The sequence below is a fragment of the Mirounga angustirostris genome, unplaced genomic scaffold (assembly GCF_029215605.1).
Source record: "Mirounga angustirostris isolate CCGP_5_RB_7025 unplaced genomic scaffold, mMirAng1.0.hap1 SCAF_11, whole genome shotgun sequence".
Lineage (NCBI taxonomy): Eukaryota > Metazoa > Chordata > Mammalia > Carnivora > Phocidae > Mirounga > Mirounga angustirostris.
This window is the reverse complement of record NW_026991719.1, coordinates 12,144,954-12,165,443: the sequence shown is the minus strand read 5'-3', so window position 1 is coordinate 12,165,443 and position 20,490 is coordinate 12,144,954. Positions and strand designations below refer to the sequence as shown.

General features: G+C 41.3%; 1 protein-coding gene across 8 annotated transcripts in view; it reads right to left on the bottom strand.

The window, feature by feature from the left end:
* CA5B (carbonic anhydrase 5B) overlaps positions 1 to 20,490 on the bottom strand; it is a 131,348-nt gene that overhangs the window by 79,666 nt on the left and 31,192 nt on the right. For all 8 annotated transcript variants that reach the window (XM_064573791.1, XM_064573793.1, XM_064573792.1 and 5 more), the window contains one exon: positions 2,359 to 2,455. In XM_064573791.1, the coding sequence (XP_064429861.1) occupies positions 2,359 to 2,415 (57 nt within the window). In that variant the 5' untranslated portion in view covers positions 2,416 to 2,455. The remainder of the gene's footprint in view (positions 1 to 2,358; positions 2,456 to 20,490) is intronic.

Genomic DNA, 20,490 nt, shown 5'->3' with positions numbered 1-20,490 from the left:
TACAAAAATACGTTTTTCTTTCTTTACAGTTTTGGGATCTAGTTTTCTAACAACCAGACCAAAATACACATAGGATCCAGTGTATTGCTCTATTCTGTTCACCATACACAAAAATAGACTCAAAATGGATGAAAGGCCTAAATATGAGACAGGAATCCATCAAAATCCTAGAGGAGAACACAGGCAGCAACCTCTGTGATCTCAGCTGCAGTAACTTCTTGCTAGACCCGTCTCCAAAGGCAAGGGAAGCAAGGGCAAAAATGAACTATTGGGACTTCAACAAGATAAAAGACTTTTGCACAGCAAAGGAAACGTTCAACAAAACCTAAAGACAACCAACAGAATGGGAGAAGATATTTGTAAATGACACATCAGATAAAGGACTAGTATCCAAAATCTATAAAGAATTTATCAAACTCAACACCGAAAGAACAAAGAATCCAATCAAGAAATGGGCAGAAGACATGAACAGACATTTCTCCAAAGAAGACATACAAAATGGGCAACAGACACAAGAAAAAAGACTCAACATCACTTGGCATCAGGGAAATACAAATCAAAACCACCATGAGATACCACCTCACACCAGGCAGAATGGCTAAAATGAACAAGTCAGGAAACGACAGATGTTGGCAAGGATGCGAGAAAGGGGAACCCTCTTATACTTTTGGTTGGAATGCAAGCTGGTACAGCCACTCTGGAAAACAGTATGGAGGTTCCTCAAAACGTTGAAAATAGAGCTACCCTACAGCCTAGCAATTGCACTACTGGATATTTACCCCAAAGATACAAATGTAGTGATCTGAAGGGGCACTTTCACCCCAATGTTTATAGGAGCAATGTCCACAATAGCCAAACTATGGAAAGAGCCCAGATGTCCATCAACAAATGAATGGATAAAGAAGATGTGGTATAGGGGCATCTGGGTGGCTCAGTTGTTAAGCGTTTGCCTTTGGCTCAGTCATGATCCCAGGGTCCTGGGATCGAGCCCCACATTGGGCTCCCTACTCAGCAGGAAGCCTGCTTCTCCCTCTCCCACTCCCCCTGCTTGTGTTCCTTCTCTTGCTGTGTCTCTATCAAATAAATAAATAAATAAAATCTTAAAAAAAAAAAGATGTGGTATATATATATCCAATGGAATACTACTCAACCATCAAAAAAATGAAATTTTGCCATTTGCAATGACATGGATAGAACTAGAGGGTATTAGGCTAATCGAAATAAGTCAATCAGAGAAAGATGATTACCAGATGATCTCGCTGATATGTGGAATTTAAGAAACAAAACAGAAGATCATAGGGGAAGAGAGGAACAAATAAAACAAGACAAAATCAGAGAGGGAGACAAACCACAAGAGACTCTTAAGCATGGGAAACAAACTGAGGGTTGCTGGAGGGGAGACAAGTAGGGGGATGGGGTTACTGGGTGATGGACATTAAGGAGGGCATGTGATGTAATGAGCACTGGGTATTAGTATTATATATGACTGATGAATCAATGACCTGTACCTCTGAAAGCAATAATAAATACATTATATGTTAATTGAATTTAAATAAAAATAAGTAAATTTAAATTTTAAAAAATAAAGCTCATGAGAGTACTAGAAAATCTGAATTCTAAGAAACTGTAGGGAATCTAAATGGATTCAGAAAGAAGTATTAAATCTGAAATAACTAAAACAATGGAAGAAATGGAGTTTTCAGAGAACTTGCCCCATATATGCATGTTCAGATTATTTACCTGTAACTTTTTTATTTTTATGCTTTTTGAATTTTTTTTTTTAAAGATTTTATTTATTTATTTGACAGAGAGATAGAGAGAGAGCACAAGTAGGCAGAGAGGCAGGCAGAGGGAGAGGGAGAAGCAGACTCTCCACTGAGCAGGGAGCCCGACATGGGGCTCGATCCCAGGACCCTGGGATCATGACCCGAGCCGAAGGCAGCCGCTTAACCGACTGAGCCACCCAGGTGCCCCTGAATATTTCTATACATAGGAAATGTTGGAAATATTTTTGTATGATTTTTCAAGGTGATATTATAATGACAAAAAAAGAGAGAATCTTCAGGATTTAGCACCTGAAAAGGAGCCCACGTACTACTCTTTCTATGAAAATAGGTCTAAACATCTGAGGGAAGAAAGTAGCAAAATAAGTCCGGTAGCATGTTAAAAATAATCAAACTGAGTTTATCTAAGGACTGGATCAATGTAAACAAATGTATTAGTATAATGCACCAGATGGCAAAAACCCAGTGATCATACTAACAGATACTGAAGAGGCAACTGATAAAACTCAACATCAATTACTGATAAAAAGAATTTTTAGTAAACTAGAGATCCATTATATTTAAAAGGACTCACAAGATCCTGCGGAAGAGCAGCATTCCCATCAGGGTGAGGAGGAAGACGAGGGTCCATGTTATTCCCACCATTACATCAGCCTCTTCTGACAGCGCCACTACGGTGAGACAAACAAGAACAACGTCGTCATCAGCTAGGTATTACTGCTGAAAAGTAAAAGAAAGGATTTAAAGTATGTGTACATAATATGAAAGACAGGATTGCTTTCCAGGAAAATGCAAGGGTATAATCACATATCAAATTGAAAGGGGACACTAATAACTGACAAAGAATGTGCAACACGAAAGATCTGAGAAAAATGAACACTTCGGCACAAAAAAGGGTAAAGGATCAAATAAGCAATTTACAAAAAACAAATACAAATGGCTATTCAATATGTAAAACGTTCAGCTGTACATGAAACAAAGAATTGCTAATCAAAGCAGTATTTATATACTGCTGTTCCATTTGTACTGCCAAAAGAGTTTTGAGGACCATAATATCTGGTGCAGGATAGTGGAAAATGAACATGCCTATGCTGCCAAAAATACATACACTGATATAATACTTTTGAAAGGAAATTAACATGTACCAAAACCTTACATTTTTGTATAACTTTGAACCCCAGAATTTAAATTTTAAGAATTTATACAAAAGGGATTATTACAAATGAGCAGAAAGTTGTTAACCTCCAGAATATTTATCAGTTTTTTTACTATAGTAAAAAAGAAAGTAAATTAGATTTAAAAGCATGTGATATACCCATAAAATGAACACAATATTCAACAATCATTAAAATTATATCATAGAGGAATATTTAATGATGTGGAAATACATTCAAAATATACTGTTAAATTCAAGGGAGTAGGTGACAAAGTTTCATAATAGTATAATCCCAGTTTTTTATTGAGATATAATCCACATATAACTGTGTGTAAATTTAAGGTGTAAAATGTGATTTGATACATTGATATACTGCAATATGATTACCACCACAGCATTAGCTAAAACCTCTATAACGTCACATAATTATTTCTTTTTTGTGGTGAAAACAAGTAAGATCTAGTCTCTTAGCAACTTTGAAGTTTACAAAATACTATAGTTGACTCTAATCACTACACTGTGCATTAGATCTGCAGAACTTATTTATGTTCCCCTTGCAAGTTTGTACCCTTAAACAACATCTCTCCATTCCCTCAATTCTCCTATCCCCCAGCCCCTGGGAGCTACCATTCTATTTCCAGTTATTTTGTTAAGAAGTAATCTATCTGTATTTATACACACACACACAGACCCAAGGCTAAGGAAAATATGTTCCAAATATTTAGAAAACATTAACAATGGTCATTGATGCTGGTGGAATTACAGGTGATTTCTACCTCTCTCTTTTGCCTTTTCTGCTACTCTCTATAAAGAACTTGCATTGGGACGCCTGGGTGGCTCAGCCAGTTAAGCGTCTGCCTTTGGCTCAGGTCATGATCCCAGGGTCCTGGGATTGAGTCCCGCATCCAGCTCCCTGCTCTGCGGAGAGCCTGCTTCTCCCTCTGCCTCTCTCTCTCTCTCTGTCTCTCATGAATAAATAAATAAAATCTTAAAAAAAAAAAAAGAACTTGCAGTGTTCTTTTCTCTACCTTTAAAAAATGAGACAACAGACATCGGGAAATCATAATTCAAAAGGGAAGATATTTTCTTCTTTTCAAATGAATGGCTTACACTACAATTCAGCATTTTACTGTCTTCAATTCTGGTCACATAAGTGACTAAGTAGAGTGAAAGAAAGACGTTTGATACTTTTAGGAAGTTTAAGGCTAAAGCTGAATCAGATTTGTCTCTAACATAGCTTTGTTCCCTGATGTAAAAAATTAGCTTTGTGGTATCTCCATCTACTGGCTTTTCCTTCCCATGATGACTTTATCTAGTCTAACATTTCTCAAGATAACTTCATCTAGTCTGACTTTGTTTTCAGGGCTAAGTTATGTGAGCTCTCCCTTCTAGGAAATTTCCATTTCACCTAATAGTGAAATTGCTAGAATGACGGGTCTAACTTTTGGCCGCCTCTCCCTCTAATCCAACTTTTCCTGACTGTGCCCTTGCAACCAAGGCGAGGGAGAGGAGAGAAGCTTCCTCAGGTGGAGTCACCAAACAGAAATGGGTCATCTATGATAAAATATCACCTACCCAGGAGAGGGAAATGATAGGACTCTCAGAGTGGTGCAGAAGTGTACTTGTTGATCTTTTTCTCATGGTTGCTTTGAAATCCAAATTTTCTATTTAACATCAGAGTCACCCAATCTACGTGGTTTTCGAGCAACGAGGTGGAATCTGGGGACTGAAATCACGAAGAGGCAATGTGGTAGAGAGGAAAGCCCTGACATCAACCTGCCTGGGGGGCTTCTAATGACATCCACAGAATGCCCACTAGGGGAGATGCTCTTCCACTCCTTCTGGTCATCCTCAGAGCATCTCTGAGGCTTTGTTGCAATTTCAGTTTTGACCAGTGATGACCAGTGAAGACCCAGTGCAGGTCAGTGTGGTGCAGAAGGGTTCAAGTGACACCCATTCCACTCCTCCCATTGGCACGGATGCCTTAACCACCAGACCCTCAGTTCCCTGGTGTGTAAGATGGTTATAACAATGGCAACTGTGAGGTGCTGTTTTGAGGACGAGAGAGATAATCCAGCAAACCTAGTTCATGGCAGGAAGCTCTTAATGACTGTTCTCTAGCTGCACTGACCAACGGAGTTGCTAGTCCCATGTTTGTACATAAATTAAATTAATAGAAAATTTAGTTTCTCAGCAGCACCAGCCCCATTTCAGGTGGTCAATAGCCACCTACGTCTGGTGGCTACCGTGTTGGATAGCGCAGATAGAGAACATTTCCATCATCACAGAATGTTCCATTGGACAGCGCTGCTCTGTATCATTAACTCTGACTTGACACGACCACCAGAACTTAGGGCTGACCAAAATGATTCCCTTTGAGGTGGAAACTCTCCCCGGATGTTTACGGATGTTTATCTGTGGAGGTGAGAGTCAGGTGAGGCCATTCTTGGAAGGTCATCTTTTGTTCACCAGGGAAAGAAAGGGGTGATGTTTGTTTTCCCAATTAAGATAGCTTATCTAGGAGTTGGCTATTTTAGCCCTGAAAAGATGGAAAGTTGAGGCTGAGGACACCGTCCAGAGAGGGCTCAGTTCTTTCCAAGGTGCACTTAGCTGGGTCACAACAGAAGGGGCGGGGGAGGATTCTGACTTGGAGTCAGCAGAGGAAACAGTCTCTGGAGGTACAGTTCAGAAAGGACAACTAATCTGTTTTCCCAACAGATTTTCGTAAATAACTGACAGGAGATGGGCTGCTTCTCTTTAAGTATTAACCCAAATAATGGGGTTTAATCATTAAACCTTCTAGGTGGGGGCTGGCTTGTTTCTCTGATATTCTAATCCGGGTCACAGAATGGCTAAGGCAGCTTTAAGTGGAGGGTGGATTTTTTTCCCCCTCCATTTGCCTTATGTTTTGCACTCTGAAAGAACATTATGGCCTCTTTTTCCTGGTGACTACTATTCAAATTGAACAGGTATGTCACCTTGGAACTTGAAATTAGGTTACATTTTCAGTCATCTGATTGGCAAGCCTTGGACTTAAAGAACTTGGTAACTTTCTAAATTTGCAGAAGTGTCACGGCTTGAAAGTTGAGCCCCTGTTTTATGAGTTTGGAAAACAACTATTAAATCACCTATGATGATTGATGTTAAAGTTTCCAGAGTGTTTGGGGCTGAATATTTGTAGTTCTGTTTTCTGGTTATTGAAGTGGCATTAACTATTAGCACTTAGTGAATACTGTTTGACACAATTTCTCACCACATGCTGCTCTTTTCAGGGGCTCAATAGCCACCGCTGTCTAGTGTCTGCCATGCTAGACAGCACAGATCTAGAACATTTCCATTATTGCAGAAAGTTCCATTAGATGGCACTGCTCTTTATCATTAACACTGATTTCATAAAAGTACCAGACATTAGGACTGACCAAAACCATTCCCTGTGCAAGAAAATGCTTTTAAAGTGAGCATAGTATCAGACCAGCTTAAAGAGCTGAAGTGTAGAAGGATTTCACATCTACAAACTTAAAAAGCAAGACCATTGTTGATCAGGAATCAACACAGACATGATTTACACTGGAAAGGCTGGTTACCAATGCTGATATGGTGATAGGCCTGCTCGTGCAGATGAGAACGATAAACTCAGCACAGCGCATGGAAATGGAAGGTGCTAGCCAGCTGTCCTTGGAGCATGAATTTATGTTGTCTTTCAGATGTTGGGGATAATTTGACCTGATATCCTGTCTTTTCATTGCTTCCTCTTAAATTCAAGAGTGTGAGCTGGCTGGTGATGTGTCGGAGTTGAGTTTTGGTCATAGCACAAAGCGCCAAGCTATTCAGATCAGAACAGGATTGACATAGTTCTAGATTACATATCTTGTCAATGGAGCCACTTACGTGGGTAAATGTTAAAGGACTGAAAGCCTGTGCAGTGAATGAAGCATACAACCACTACAGCATTCAAAACATTTCAGAGAGATAGGCTCGGTGCATAAAGGAATCAAAGTGTACAATATAAGAGAGGATAAGGAAAGAGTTACAAAGCTAAACATACGTATACTCTATGACCTGGAATTTCACTCCTGGGTAAATACCCAAGAAAAAGAAAACATATGGAAAAATCATGGGCAAGAATGTTCATAGCAGCTTAGCTGCCTGCTGTGCATATACTTGACACATAGTAGGTGCTCAATAAATAAGAAATCGGATTGAATCTACATTTCATGTGTGGTTTCACAGATGAAGAGACACATACTAGTTGTATATATTTGTTCATCGGTTTGGATTTTAAGCCTATACTACGGATTAAATAAGCAAAGCCATTTTATTAACGATTTCCATTTCAACCCATTACTACCTTAATAACATCAGATTGAGCTCTTTGGGATAATTTTTTTTTCTTTTTCAAGTTTTTATTTAAATTCCAGTTAGTTAACATACAGTGTAATATTAGTTTCAGGTATAGAATTTAGTGATTCATCACTTACATATAATACCTAGTGTTCATCATGAGTACCCTCCTTAATCCCGATCAACCATTTAACCCACCCCCCCCACCTCCCCTCTGGTAACCATCAGTTTGTTTTCTATAGTTAAGAGTCTGTTTTCTGCAGTATGGAGGTTACTCAAAAAGTCGAAAGTAGAGCTATCCTATGACCCAGTAATTGCACTACTGGGTATTTACCCCAAAGATACAAATGTAGTGATCCAAAGGGGAACATGCACCCCAATGTTTATAGCAGCAATGTCCACAATAGCCAAACTATGGAAAGAACCAAGATGTCCATCAACAGATGAATGGATAAAGAAGATGTGGTATTTCTATATACAATGGAATATTATGTAGCCATCCAAAAAAATGAAATCTTGCCATTTGCAACAACGTGGATGGAACTAGAGGGATTATGCTAAGTGAAATAAGTTGATCAAAGAAAGACAAGTATCATATCTCACTGATATGAGGAATTTGAGAAACAAGACAGAGGATCATAGGGGAAGGGAGGAAAAAATGAAACAAGATGAAACCAGAGAGGGAGACAAACCATAAGAGACTCTTAATCTCAGGAAACAAACTGAGGGTTGCTGGAGTGGAGGGGGGTGGGAGGGATGCGGTGGCTGGGTGATGGATATTGGGGAGGGTATGTGCTATGGTGAGCACTGTGAATTGTGTAAGACTGATGAATCACAGACCTGTACCTCTGAAACAAATAATACCTTATATGTTAAAAAAAAAAAAAAAGAAAAGAAGAAGATAGTAGGAAGGGAAAAATGAAGGGGGGGAATTCGAAGGGGGAGATGAACCATGAGGGACTATGGACTCCGAGAAACTGAGGGTTTTAGAGGGGAGGGGGGTGGGGGGATGGGTTAGCCCAGTGATGGGTATTAAGGAGGGCACATATTGCATGGAGCACTGGGTGTTATACGGAAACAATGAATCATGGAACACTACATCAAAAACTAATGATGTAGCGTATGGTGACTAACATAATAAAATTAAAAAAAAAAAGTCCGTTTTCTGGTTTGCCCCTTTTTTCTTTTTTTTCCTATGTTCATCTGTTTTGTTTCTTAAATTCCTCATATGCATGAAATCATATGATATTTGTCTTCTCCGACTTATTTCGCTTAGCATAATAAACTCTAGCTCCACCCACGTCATTGCAAATGTCAAGATTTCATTCCTTTTGATGGCTAATATTCCATTGTCTATATATACCACATCTTCTTTATCCATTCATCAGTCGATGTACATTTGGGCTGTTTCCATAATTTAGCTATTGTAGATAATGCTGCTATAAATATTGATGTGCATGTATCCCTTCAAATCAGTATTTTTGTATTCTTTGGGTAAATAACTAGTAGTGCAATTGCTGGATAGGAGGATAGTTTTATTTTTAACTTTTTGGAGGAACCTCCATACTGTTCTCCAGGGTGGCTGCACCAGTTTGCATTCCCACCAACAGTGTAAGAGGGTTCCCCTTTTCTCTGCATTCTCACCAACACCTTTTGTTTCCTCTGTTGTTGATTTTAGCCATTCTGACAGGTGTGAGGCGGTATCGTAGTTTTGATTTGTATTTCCCTGATGAAGAGTGATGTTGAGCATCTTTTCATGTGTCTGTTGGCCATTTGTATATCTTCTTTGGAAAAATGTCTATTCACGTCTTCCGCCCATTTTTTTAACTGGATTATTTGTTTTTTGGGTGTTGAGTTTTGTAAGTTCTTTATAGATTTTGGATAGTAACCCTTTACCAGATATGTCATTTGCAAATATTTTCTCTCATTCCGAAGATTGCCTTTCAGTTTTGTCAATTATTTCCTTTGCTGTGCAGAAGCTTTTTATCTTGATGGAAGTCCCAATAGTTCATTTTTGCTTTTGCCTTGCCTCAGAGACATACCTCGTAAGAAGTTGCTAGGACCAGTATCAAAGAGGTTACTGCCTGGTTCTCCTCTAAGGTTTTGATGTTTCCTGTCTCACATTTAGGTGTTTTATCCATTTTGAGTTTACTTTTTTTTAAAGATTTTATTTACTTATGTATTTATTTATTTCGAGAGAGCACAAGCAGGGGGTGGAGCAGAGGGAGAGGGCAAGAGAGAACCTCAAGCAGACTCGGTGCTGAGCGTGGAACCCAATTCAGGGCTTCATCTCATGACCCCAAGATCATGACCCGAGCCAAAATCAAGGGTTGGACGACCAACCGACTGAGCCACCCAGGTGTCCCTCATTTTGAGTTTATTTTTTGGTATGGTATAAGAAAGTAGTCCAGTTTCATTCTTTTCCATGTTGCTGTCCAGCTTTCCCAACACCATTTGTTGAAGAGACTTATCTTTTTTTCCATTGGATATTCTTTCCTGCTTTGTCAAAGATTAGTTGACCATATAGTTGTGGGTCCATTTCTGGGTTCTCTATTCTGTTCCACTGATTTGTGTGTCTGTTTTTGTGTCAGTACCATCCTGTCTTGTTCACTACAGCTTTGTAATATAACTTGAAGTCTGTAATTGTGATGCCTCCAGCTTTGCTTTTCTTTTTCAAGATTGCTTTGGCTATGCAGGGTTTTTTGTGGTTCCATACAAATTTTAGGGTTGTTTGTTCTACCTCTGTGAAAAATGCTGGTGGTATTTTGATAGGGATTGCATTAAATGTGTAGGTTGCTCTGGGTAGTATAGGCATTTTAACAATATTTGTTCTTCCAATCTATGAGCATGGGATGTTTTTCCATTTCTTTGTGTCCTCTTCCATTTCTTTCATCAGTGTTCTATAGCTTTCAGAGTGCAGATCTTTTACCTCTTTGGTTAGGTTTATTCCTAGGTATCTTATGGTTTTTGGTACAATTGTAAATGGGATTGATTCCTTGATTTCTCCTTCTCCTGCTTCATTATTAGTATATAGAGATGAAACAGATTTCTGTATATTGATTTTGTATCTTGAGACTTTACTGAATTCGTGGATCACTTTTGCAATTTTTTGGTGGAGTCTTTTGGGTTTTCTATATTGACTATCATGTCATCTGCAAATAGTGAAAGTTTGACTTCTTCCTGCTGATTTGGGTGCCTTTTATTTCTTTTTGTTGTCTGATTGCTAAGGCTAGGTCTTCCAGTACTATGGTGACAGTGGTGAGAGTGGACATCCATGTCTTATTCCTGACCATAGAGGAAAAGCTCTCAGTTTTTCCCCATTGAGGATGATATTAGCTGTGGGTCTTTCGTATATGGCCTTTATGATGTTGAGGTATGTTCTCTCTATCCCTATTTTGTTGAGGGTTTTTATCATGAATGAATCTTGTACTTTGTCAAATGCTTTTTCTACATTCTTACCCTTTTTTTAAATTAATGTGATGTATCACACTGAATTGTGACTACTGAACCACCCTTACAACCCAGGAATAAATCCCACTTGATCGTAGTCAATGATTCTTTTAATGTACTGTTGGATTTGATTTGCTAGTATTTTGCTGAGAATTTTTGCATCCATGCTCATCAGGGATACTGGCCTGTAGTTCTCTTTTTTAGTGGAGTCTTTGTTTGAATTTGGAATCAGGGTAATAGTGGCTTCATAGAATGAGTTTATAAGTTTTCCTTCCATTTCTATTTTTTGGAATAATTTGAGAAGGATAGGTATTAACTCTTCTTTAAATGTTTGGTAGAATTCCCCTGGGAAGCCATCTGGACCTGGACTTTTGTTTGTTGGGAGATTTTTGATTACTGATTTAACTTCTTTGCTGGTTATTGGTCCGTCCAATTTTTCTATTTCTTCCTGGTTCAGTTTTGGTAGTTTATATGTTTCTAGGAATTAATCCATTTCTTCCAGATTGTCCAATGTGTAGGCATATAATTTTTCATAATATTCTCTTATAATTGTATTTCTTTGGTGTTGGTTGTTATTTCTCCTCTCTAATTGGTGATTTTATTTATTTGGGTCCTTTCTCTGTTCTTTTTGATAAGTCTGGCTTGGGGTTTATCAATTATATTAATTTTTTCAAAGAACCAGCTCCTGGTTTCATTGATCTGTTCTACTGTGTTTTTTTGTTTCTATATTATTTATTTGTGCTCTAGTCTTTATTGTTTCCCTTCTTCTGCTAGCTTTAGGCTTCATTTGTTGTTCTTTTTCTACTTCGTTTAGGTGTAAGGTTTGGTTGCTTATTGGAGATTTTTCTTCCTTCTTTTTTTTTTTTTAAAGATTTATTTATTTATTTGAGAGAGCGAGAATGAGAGAGAGTACATGAGAGGGGGGAGGGTCAGAGGGAGAAGCAGGCTCCTCGCTGAGCAGGGAGCCCGATGCGGGACTCGATCCCGGGACTCCAGGATCATGACCTGAGCCGAAGGCAGTTGCTTAACCAACTGAGCCACCCAGGCGCCCTTTTCTTCCTTCTTGAGGTCTGTATTGCTATGTACTTGCTTTCCTATGACCACTTTTGCTTCATTCCAGAAGTTTGAACTGTTGTGTTTTCATTTTCGTTTGTTTTGCATATATTTTTTTTTTTATTTCTTCTTTAATTTCCTGGTTGACCCATTCATTCTTTAGTAGGATGTTCTCTAACCTCCATGTATTTGTGGTCTTTCTAAATGTTTTCTTGTGGTTGACTTCAAGTTTCATAGTGTTGTGGTCAGAAAATATGCATGGCATGATCTTGATCTTTTTGTACTTGTTGAGGCCTGATTTGTAACTAGTATGTGATCGATCCTGGAGAATGTCCCATGTGTACTTGAAAAGAATGTGTATTCTGCTGCTTTAGGATGAAATGCTCTGAATATATCTGTAAAGTCCAATTGGTCCAGTGTGTCATTCAAGGCCATTGTTTCCTTATTGATTTTCTGCTTAGATGGTCTGTCCATTGAGGCAAGTCGGGTGTTAAAGTCCCCTACTATTATTGTATTATTATCATTGAGTTCCTTTATGCTTGTTATTAACTGTTTTATATATTTGGGTGTTCCCATGTTCGGTGCATAAATATTTACAATTGTAGGATCTTCTTGTTGGATACTCCTCTTTATTATGATACAGTGCCCTTCTTCATCTCTTCTTACACTCTTTGGTTTAAAATCCAGTTTCTCTGATATAAGCATTGGTACTCCAGCTTTCTTTTGATGTCCATTTGCATGATAAATGTTTTTCCATTCTGACACTTTCAATTTGCAGATGTCCTTAGGTCTAAAATGAGTCTCTTAGAGGCAACGTATAGATGGGTCTTGTTTTTTTATCCATTCTGACACCCTATGTCTTTTGATTGGAGCATTCAGTGAAGTCTTTGGAATAATTAATTCAAGTTTAGAATAACTATGAGGAAGGGCCTGATACTAAAGAAAGCACAGTACTATTAGAAAATAAATCTTTAGGGGTGCCTGGGTGGCTCAATCGTTAAGCGTCTGCCTTCGGCTCAGGTCATGATCCCAGGGTCCTGGGATCGAGCCCCGCATCAGGCTCCCTGCTCAGCGGGAAGCCTGCTTCTCCCTCTCCCCTCCCCCTGCTTGTGTTCCCTCTCTTGCCGTCTCTCTCTCTCTGTCAAATAAATAAATAAAATCTTAAAAAAAAAAAAAAAGACAATAAATCTTTAAAATGAACAAGCTGATGCTGGAGCAAAATAGCCATTACTGGCATAGGAGACATTCCCTCTGGTTTTGTCAATGAGAATGTCTCAGTGGTGGCTTCAGATTTTGTCTATAGATGGGTGGAGAGGCCATGAGGGGCTTCTGTTGAAGTTACATATTGACAGGCAGCTCCTTTCTCCTTAACATAGAGTGCAATGAAAGGTACTCATGGAAATAACCATAGGCTAAAGCATTGCCCCCACAAATCATCCCATGGGGCCACTACCATCTACATAATTACATCTTTACTTGTGTCAAGTGGCATGAAAAAGTAGCAATAAACTGTACATCCAAAGTGACAGAGAGGACAGCACTTGCTAGGCCTATGGTGCACGAAATTTCCCAAACCTCAAATGGGCAACATGGTGGACTATTGTGAATGTCCTCAGCACATGCTCTTCATGATGGCTGTGGACTAGTGGAGACATAGGTGGTAAACATGTTTTAGGAAGGAAAGAACTGCACTACCGTGATCACTGTAGGGTGGGTGAGGACTTCTTTATGTTGAGTAATCAGGGAAAGGCCTCTCTAAAGAGACGCCATTTAAGCTGAAGCTGGATTAGCAAGAAGCAGCCTTCAAGGGGAAAAATGTGCCAGGAAGACTTGGCTTTTTGGCAGGGTGCCCTCAGTGGAGGGAAGGGATGATCTTGTTGCCAGGCAGTACGAGTACCAGCAGTACTGCCGTCAGGGCTGAGTGATGAGGGCTGCCTCATGAATCGGCATGTGTTTAGGATGCAATTCAATTGCTGAGCCCCATTCTCCATACGCTGCCATAAAGAAGGCTGCATCCTTACATGAACAGGCTTCCCCCGTGGGAAAGGGCACCACAGAATGCAAGATGGGATTGAAAACGACTTTGCAGAGAGGCTGCCGCTCTCCAGCAGGTGGGTGGATGGAAGACGCCGGGGGCTTGGCAGCTGGCTCCGGTCTTAACTCTTCTGCCTTAGAAGGGCCTTCTGGTGCCAGTGAGGGACAAAATAAATTCTGCATGGTAGCGGCTGTGGGATGGATCACATCCCCTCAAGATGCGTATGTTCAAGTCCTAAGCCCTAGTAGCTCAGCACGTGATTGAATTTGGAGATAGGGTCCTTTAAGAGGTAATGAATGTACGATGAGGTCATAGAGGTGGGCTATCACCCAATAGGAATGGTGTCCTTACAAGAAGAAGAGATGAGGACACAGATGTGCACAGAGGAAAGCCCAGGTAAGACAGGAGACGACAGCCATCCACAAGCCAAAGAAAGAAGCCTCAGAAGAAATCAACCCTGACCACACCCTGATCTTGGGCTTCTAGCCACCGGAAATGTGAGAAAATAAATCTCCGTTGTTTAAGCCACCTGGTCTGTAGAGTTTGTTACAGCAGCCCTAGCGGACTAACCCAGCGGCAAGTATCCATTTCCAGGACGGCTTCAGGGATCCAGATCTGGAACATCACTGTTTATTTCCTTCTTTCTCCTCATGGCTGATTTTACGGCTATTGCAGAAAACGTGAAGATCCTGAGATGTACAGAATTGAAAAATGTAAAAAGGAACTCACTAAGGATAATCAAGTCATAATCAGAATAATGAAGACTCTCGTTTTCATTCCACCTTCTACCCCGTCCTTACTACCATCTCTCGTACATCGGGCTTGACCGCCTCCAGTGATACAGAGCTCAGGATCTCCTGACGATGCTTTTGCATACTTGGCAACCTTCGGTTGGCAGATCCTTGATCCAGTACAACCTTGACTGGCTATGCAGGAGGATGTTGATCCTAGTGAGAGGTCCTGGCTGCATCCACACAGGACCGATGGGGCAGCTGAACTGGTCCAGTCACCCTCACCTAGCAGGCAGTGGGAGAGACAGCTAGAGGGTCAGAGACGCAAGGGGTGTGGGCCCGCAGAGAGGGCTGTGGCATTTCCACTCCCTTCCCCATAGGACAGGACCGGGTGGGAACGAGGTCCAGCCCGTCTGCACACGCAGCCAGGCGGGGTGCTGACAACTGGGCCCATTCGGATGAGTTGCTGCCCACGCCACACTAGCGATTATGTGCTTTGAGTGATACCTTTGCTTGCGTCCCCATCTACCTCAAGTCAGGCCCGAGAACTGCTCACAGAGCGTGGAGTTGTCCATAGAGGAGAGACTGGCCTATTATTTCCTGGTCGGATGCTCCCCAACATGCACAATGGTGAAGCCAATCACCATGGAACAGAAACTGGGGCCTGCCTTGTAGCCGGAGAAGTCTAAAGGTGGAAGGCTGATTCAAGCTCCAGTGATTGGGTGAGAGAGGACAGCTTTGCAAGCAGCCTGCCCTCCAGTGTATCCTTGGGACCAAGCGGAGGCTGCTGGAGGGAGGTGGATGGAGTCCCTGCCTTTGGGGCTGAGAACCACCTGCAGGGCCAAGAGGAGGCAGGGGAGTGAAGCTGGAAGTGCCCCACTGGAGGCCGAGTAGAGGGTAGGATGGAGGATGTTGGTCAGAGCGCATCGCCCACGTCAGGGAGGATGCAGTGCAGAGGTGCCCAGACAGGTCTGCAGAGGCCCCACAAGACAGTCTGCATGGAGAACCTGAGGACGCCCACCACAGCGGAGCAGAGGACCCCGGACGGTGGAACAGCCTGGGGGATCCACAGAGAACCCTGGCTTAGGAAAGAGAACTTGGCTGTTTCCTTCTTTAGATGCCCACAGCCCTCTCCCATCTTCCTTTCCATCCCTAAAGGAGCGAGAATGAAGTGGGGAGGGGGGACGGAAGGGGAGACATGGAGCGGGGAGTGTGCACGGAGAGTACGTCAGTGGAGAGTACATCCCTGCTGGAGGGAGAGCAGCTGTGTGTCAGAGGCAGGAAGACAGTTTTGATCCGAGTTTTGATTCGACTGCCCTGAACTCTTTCATAAGTACAAGTGACTGGAAAGCTACACCATTTGCTTGAGACGCTGTCAAGGACTGAAGCAGAAAGAACTGATAGAGCAGCCCAAGGCAAAGGTGTGAGAAACAGAAACCTCTTTGTGCATTGCGGTCTACTGAGGCCAGCCTGTTGACCTGCATGGCTACGGCTCAATCCATAGCATTGAAGAACCTCTACTGAAGCCGCCTGCGTGCTCGGCCCTGAGATTAGGATGATGGATAAAACCAGGTCTCACAGGGCATAGCGCCCACACCGAGGAGGCTGGGCCTGGGAGAAATGATAGGAAGGTAGACTAAATGTGACCAAAACAAGACAATTCTTTTGAAGGCCTTACTTAAATCCTGATATCAAGTGGTTTTCTTGGTACTTCCTGGATTTCCTTAAAAGCAGAATGGAAGATGTATGGAAAAAGTTTCAATGGTAGAAAATTCTGGTTTCATCAGGTCAGGTTATGTGAAGATTTCTTGTGAATTTGAAGAAGATGCCAACTAGGTGTTTTCACGTTATTACAATAAGGTGTAGGCCAGGTTTAATAAAATAGTTTCAGAGAAACTTTTAAATGTTGAAGGTAGTTTCTAGGGAAATGTAATCTAAGGTTAAATCCTAGTCTACTTCCCAAGTAAGTTGGGAAATGTACCTGCCTAGTTTGCTCAAGTGTTGGCTTTTAGGGTAATTTATCACTTTTAGCAAGAGAGGGAGAAGTTTAACCCAGGCATGGCATTTTCTTTCTGAATTCCATGGTATAGGGCATTGAATGGATTTCCTCCTCTGCCTAATTATTCAAGGATAAGTCTTGTGATCTAAAAGGAACAACGTGCTGTTGTATCCACAGTAGGGGGACTAATGGTCCTGTGCTTGTAAAACAGCATCCCAGCTCCTATTTAGTCCTTTGATTTCCAGAAACAAGAGCCTGATTCTTACCACCCCTTGGATGCAGTTGGCCCTGTCTGGCGCCATTGATGAGAAATGGCAGTGGAGCCAAATCGTAGAGGATTAATATAAAACCAGGGCTTTCCACACTTGAGGAAAGGGAATAGACATTTTTACCTTTTCAGGGATTTGCTTGAGAAGCCATTTGATATGTATAAATATTAGTACTTTGTAAAAGAGTTGGACAAAATGATTATTGAAGTGAATTTCAATAATTCCATCAGACCACCAATATTTACAATCTTGAAAATGTAGGATTTCTATTTAGTTGTGCTCCTGGCATTTGTTTATTTACTTAGTTTTTTAAATTGAAGTATAACTGACCTACACATTCGATTAGTTTCAGGTGGACAACATAAGGAAATGATATTTGTATAGACTGCAATATGATCCCCACAAGAAGTCTAGTTACCATCTGTCACTATATGTAGTTTTAGAATTTTTGTTCTTATGATGAGAACTTTTAAGGTTTAAGCATTTCAGTTTACTGAATACATCAAAAGAAACTTGACATAGACAAGTGTAGCCCAGTAACTGCTTGTTGTTTAAGTTTTCATTCTGTGTAAATCTTAGATGACATTCAGTGTGGTCACATTTGGAAGAAAGACCAGGGAGAAGTCACACTAGTTGTACATAACCCAAGAATGGGAAGAATTTATACCCTTTCGTTGCTACGTAAATTATGACTGGTCTATAGGATCAGGCTTCATGTTACTTCCGTTTTAGTACCAACTTCCCTCACACTTACACTTCCTCTGGGCTACCCCCATCTGCACTGTATTCGGGAGTGCTCTTCTGCTAGAGAGCTCAGGTATTATGCGTTGTCTAAATAGCTGTGGTTGAGTAAACAATGTTTTGGGGAAGAAATCTCCCTCCTTTCATTCCCCCCTTTCTTATTTGGTGTTAGCCCAATCTACTTTCTCAGTTTGTCACTCTTGGAATATCATAGAAACAGTGGAGTTCATTTCTCCATTCCATTAATCCATCCATCCATGCATCCACCCATCCATCCATCCATCCATCCATCCATCCATCCATCCATCCATCCATTTCATAGCCCCTCCCTGAGTGTCCACACGGGCCACACTACAGGAATGCAGGGGCTCACAGTGCAGCACAGGCTTGGGCCTTGCCCCATGTCATGTCCCAGGGCCCAGAGAAGGCTTGTGTTGCAAATAAACTAAGTATTTTTGATAGTCTCCCAGGTGACTCTGCAGCTGATAAAATTAAAAAGGGTGTTCTTTGCTTGGAGACAATGAAGTTCATATCAGGGCAAGGATTAGAGACCCTCGTGACAAGGACTGTGGACAAACCACATGAAATCTAGAAGCCTTTTGCCCTCCCGACTGTGCTGGGTCTATTCTCAGATGGGGTATGGAATCCTGTGAGCCAATTCAGGCATCTCAGGAATTACTGGCCTCTACTTTGATTTTTAATCTTCTGGTTGGCTCAAGACACTGTGACCTTGGTGTTCAAGGGTCTTAGCACTACACTCCTGCACTTAGGGGAAGCGTCATGGGCTCTAAAAGCCCTTGCAGTAGGAACTCTTTTCCTCACCATCCCTAACCATGTTGGCTCATCTATGCTAGTTCTTAGTACACTTTTGTGAGTGAGTGAAGCATGCTTACCATCCAGGTTCTTAAAGAAAGGGCACAAGGCAACAGTGCCCACCCACCCGTTTCTCCCTCTTCCACCACAGTGGAGACTCTCCTGCTGGATCTAGTGTCAGTTGCCATAGCAGAAGGAGCTCTGGACTGCCTGGGTTCTAGCTCTTTTTTTTTTTTTTTAAATGTTTTATTTATTCATGAGAGTCAGAGAGAGAGAGAGAGAGAGAGAGGCAGAGGCAGAGGGAGAAGCAGGCTCCCCGCCTAGCAGGGAGCCCGATGCGGGACTCGATCCCAGGACCCCGGGATCATGACCTGAGCCGAAGGCAGACGCTTAACCATCTGAGCCACCCAGGCGCCCAAGGGTTCTAGCTCTTGTTGGTCCTCAGTTTCTCACTCTTGGGGGAACCAAGACATCATGGTTCATTTCTCAGAGCATCATCCAAACAAGGAGGAAGCGCCAGCCCATGAGTTTCTCTGTCTTCTTCTACAGCCTTTGCCTTACAGCTGTCTCCAGAAGCAGGCTGTGCTCTCCGCTGGCCTTTCCCACAACCTCGTTCCTTTAGGAAGTGGGCTTACTCATTACTACTTCAACTGCCTGTATCTGAACAAAATATAAACACTTCTCAGTCATTGTATTTCTATGGTTGGTCTTTGTTGAGCAGAAGGTTACTTTTTGTTTTCTAAAAATCCTAGACTTCTTTTACCGGAGGAACTACTATGTCGGGAGGATACTTAATATTCTCTAGTTGAAGACCCTCAGCAGTGAATATTACTCCCCCCTTTCCCTCTATGAATCTTGGAAAGGTGATGGAAATAGTGCTTCATAGGACACTAGTACAGTGGGAGGCTCCCTGATATATCCTTGATACATTTGAACTCATGTAATTTCCAAAAATTTTACGTAATTATTAAGACCACCGTTAGGCTGATGGATGCCAGTATCTTCATTTGAATATGACTCTTATTTTCAGAGTACATTTGTATGCTATCTCTTCATCAAGGAAGCCAGTAAAACTATTATTAATCCATTGCCTTGTTTTATTCTTGTAGCTCATATTACTGTACAAAGGCTACTTTAAAACCACCTGCTTTGCTCCTCTATTTGTATGTACTTAATTAGAAAAACTACAGATATATTTACAAAGACTTGCAGAGATAATATAGAGAGATCCTGTGTACCAACGGTCCTCAACCTTGAGGGACTTCTTCCCTCCACTGCTCCTGAGGATATTTCGAACTGTCTGGAGGTACTCTGGGATTACAATTGGACGTGCTACTGGCCTCGAGCATGTAGAGGCTGGGGATGTGGTACACATCCTACAAAAGAATAGCCTCCCACAAGCAAGTCTTACCCAGTCTAAAATGTTAATAGTGCTGAGTTTGAGAAACTGCTCTAGACTCTTCACTCATTTCCCTAATGCTATTATTTTAAATAACCATGATAGATATATCAAAATTAAGGAACTACCATTATTTCAATATTATTAAACTAATGGAATTTTTCAGACCTACTTCCCTTTTTTCTAATGTCCTTCTTCTGTTCCAGAACCTATGCCTCCTCGATGATCACCCCAGCGATAGAGACAGTTTCTCCATCTTCCTTTGGTTTTCATGAACTTGGTCTGCCTTGGTTTTCAGGACCTTGACACTTTGGAGGAGGTTTATACGTGTTTCTTATGTGGGTACGGTTCTGACCCCATCCAGGTAGCATATGGAAATGTGTGTTTTGGACTACATCTATGCCTGGGGAGTGTTGTGGCATTTAGACAGCAAGGCTGAGAGATAATCAACATGGTGCTAAGCTCAGGACAGTCCCATGTAATTAGGAATCTCCTACTCAAAATACCACCAGCACCCTCGTGGACACACTAGATCTCAAGCCCTTTGTAGCAACTCATGTAGAGTGAAATGCCTTGTCTCAAGTCTAGCAAATGGCAGGTAGTAAACTTCAAAACACACACTTGATATCTAGAGGTTCAGTCCAGGACATTTTGTATCTAACAGTAACTGTCAACATTGAAAATGTTTCAGCAACAATTTGAATCTTCTAGAAATCTTT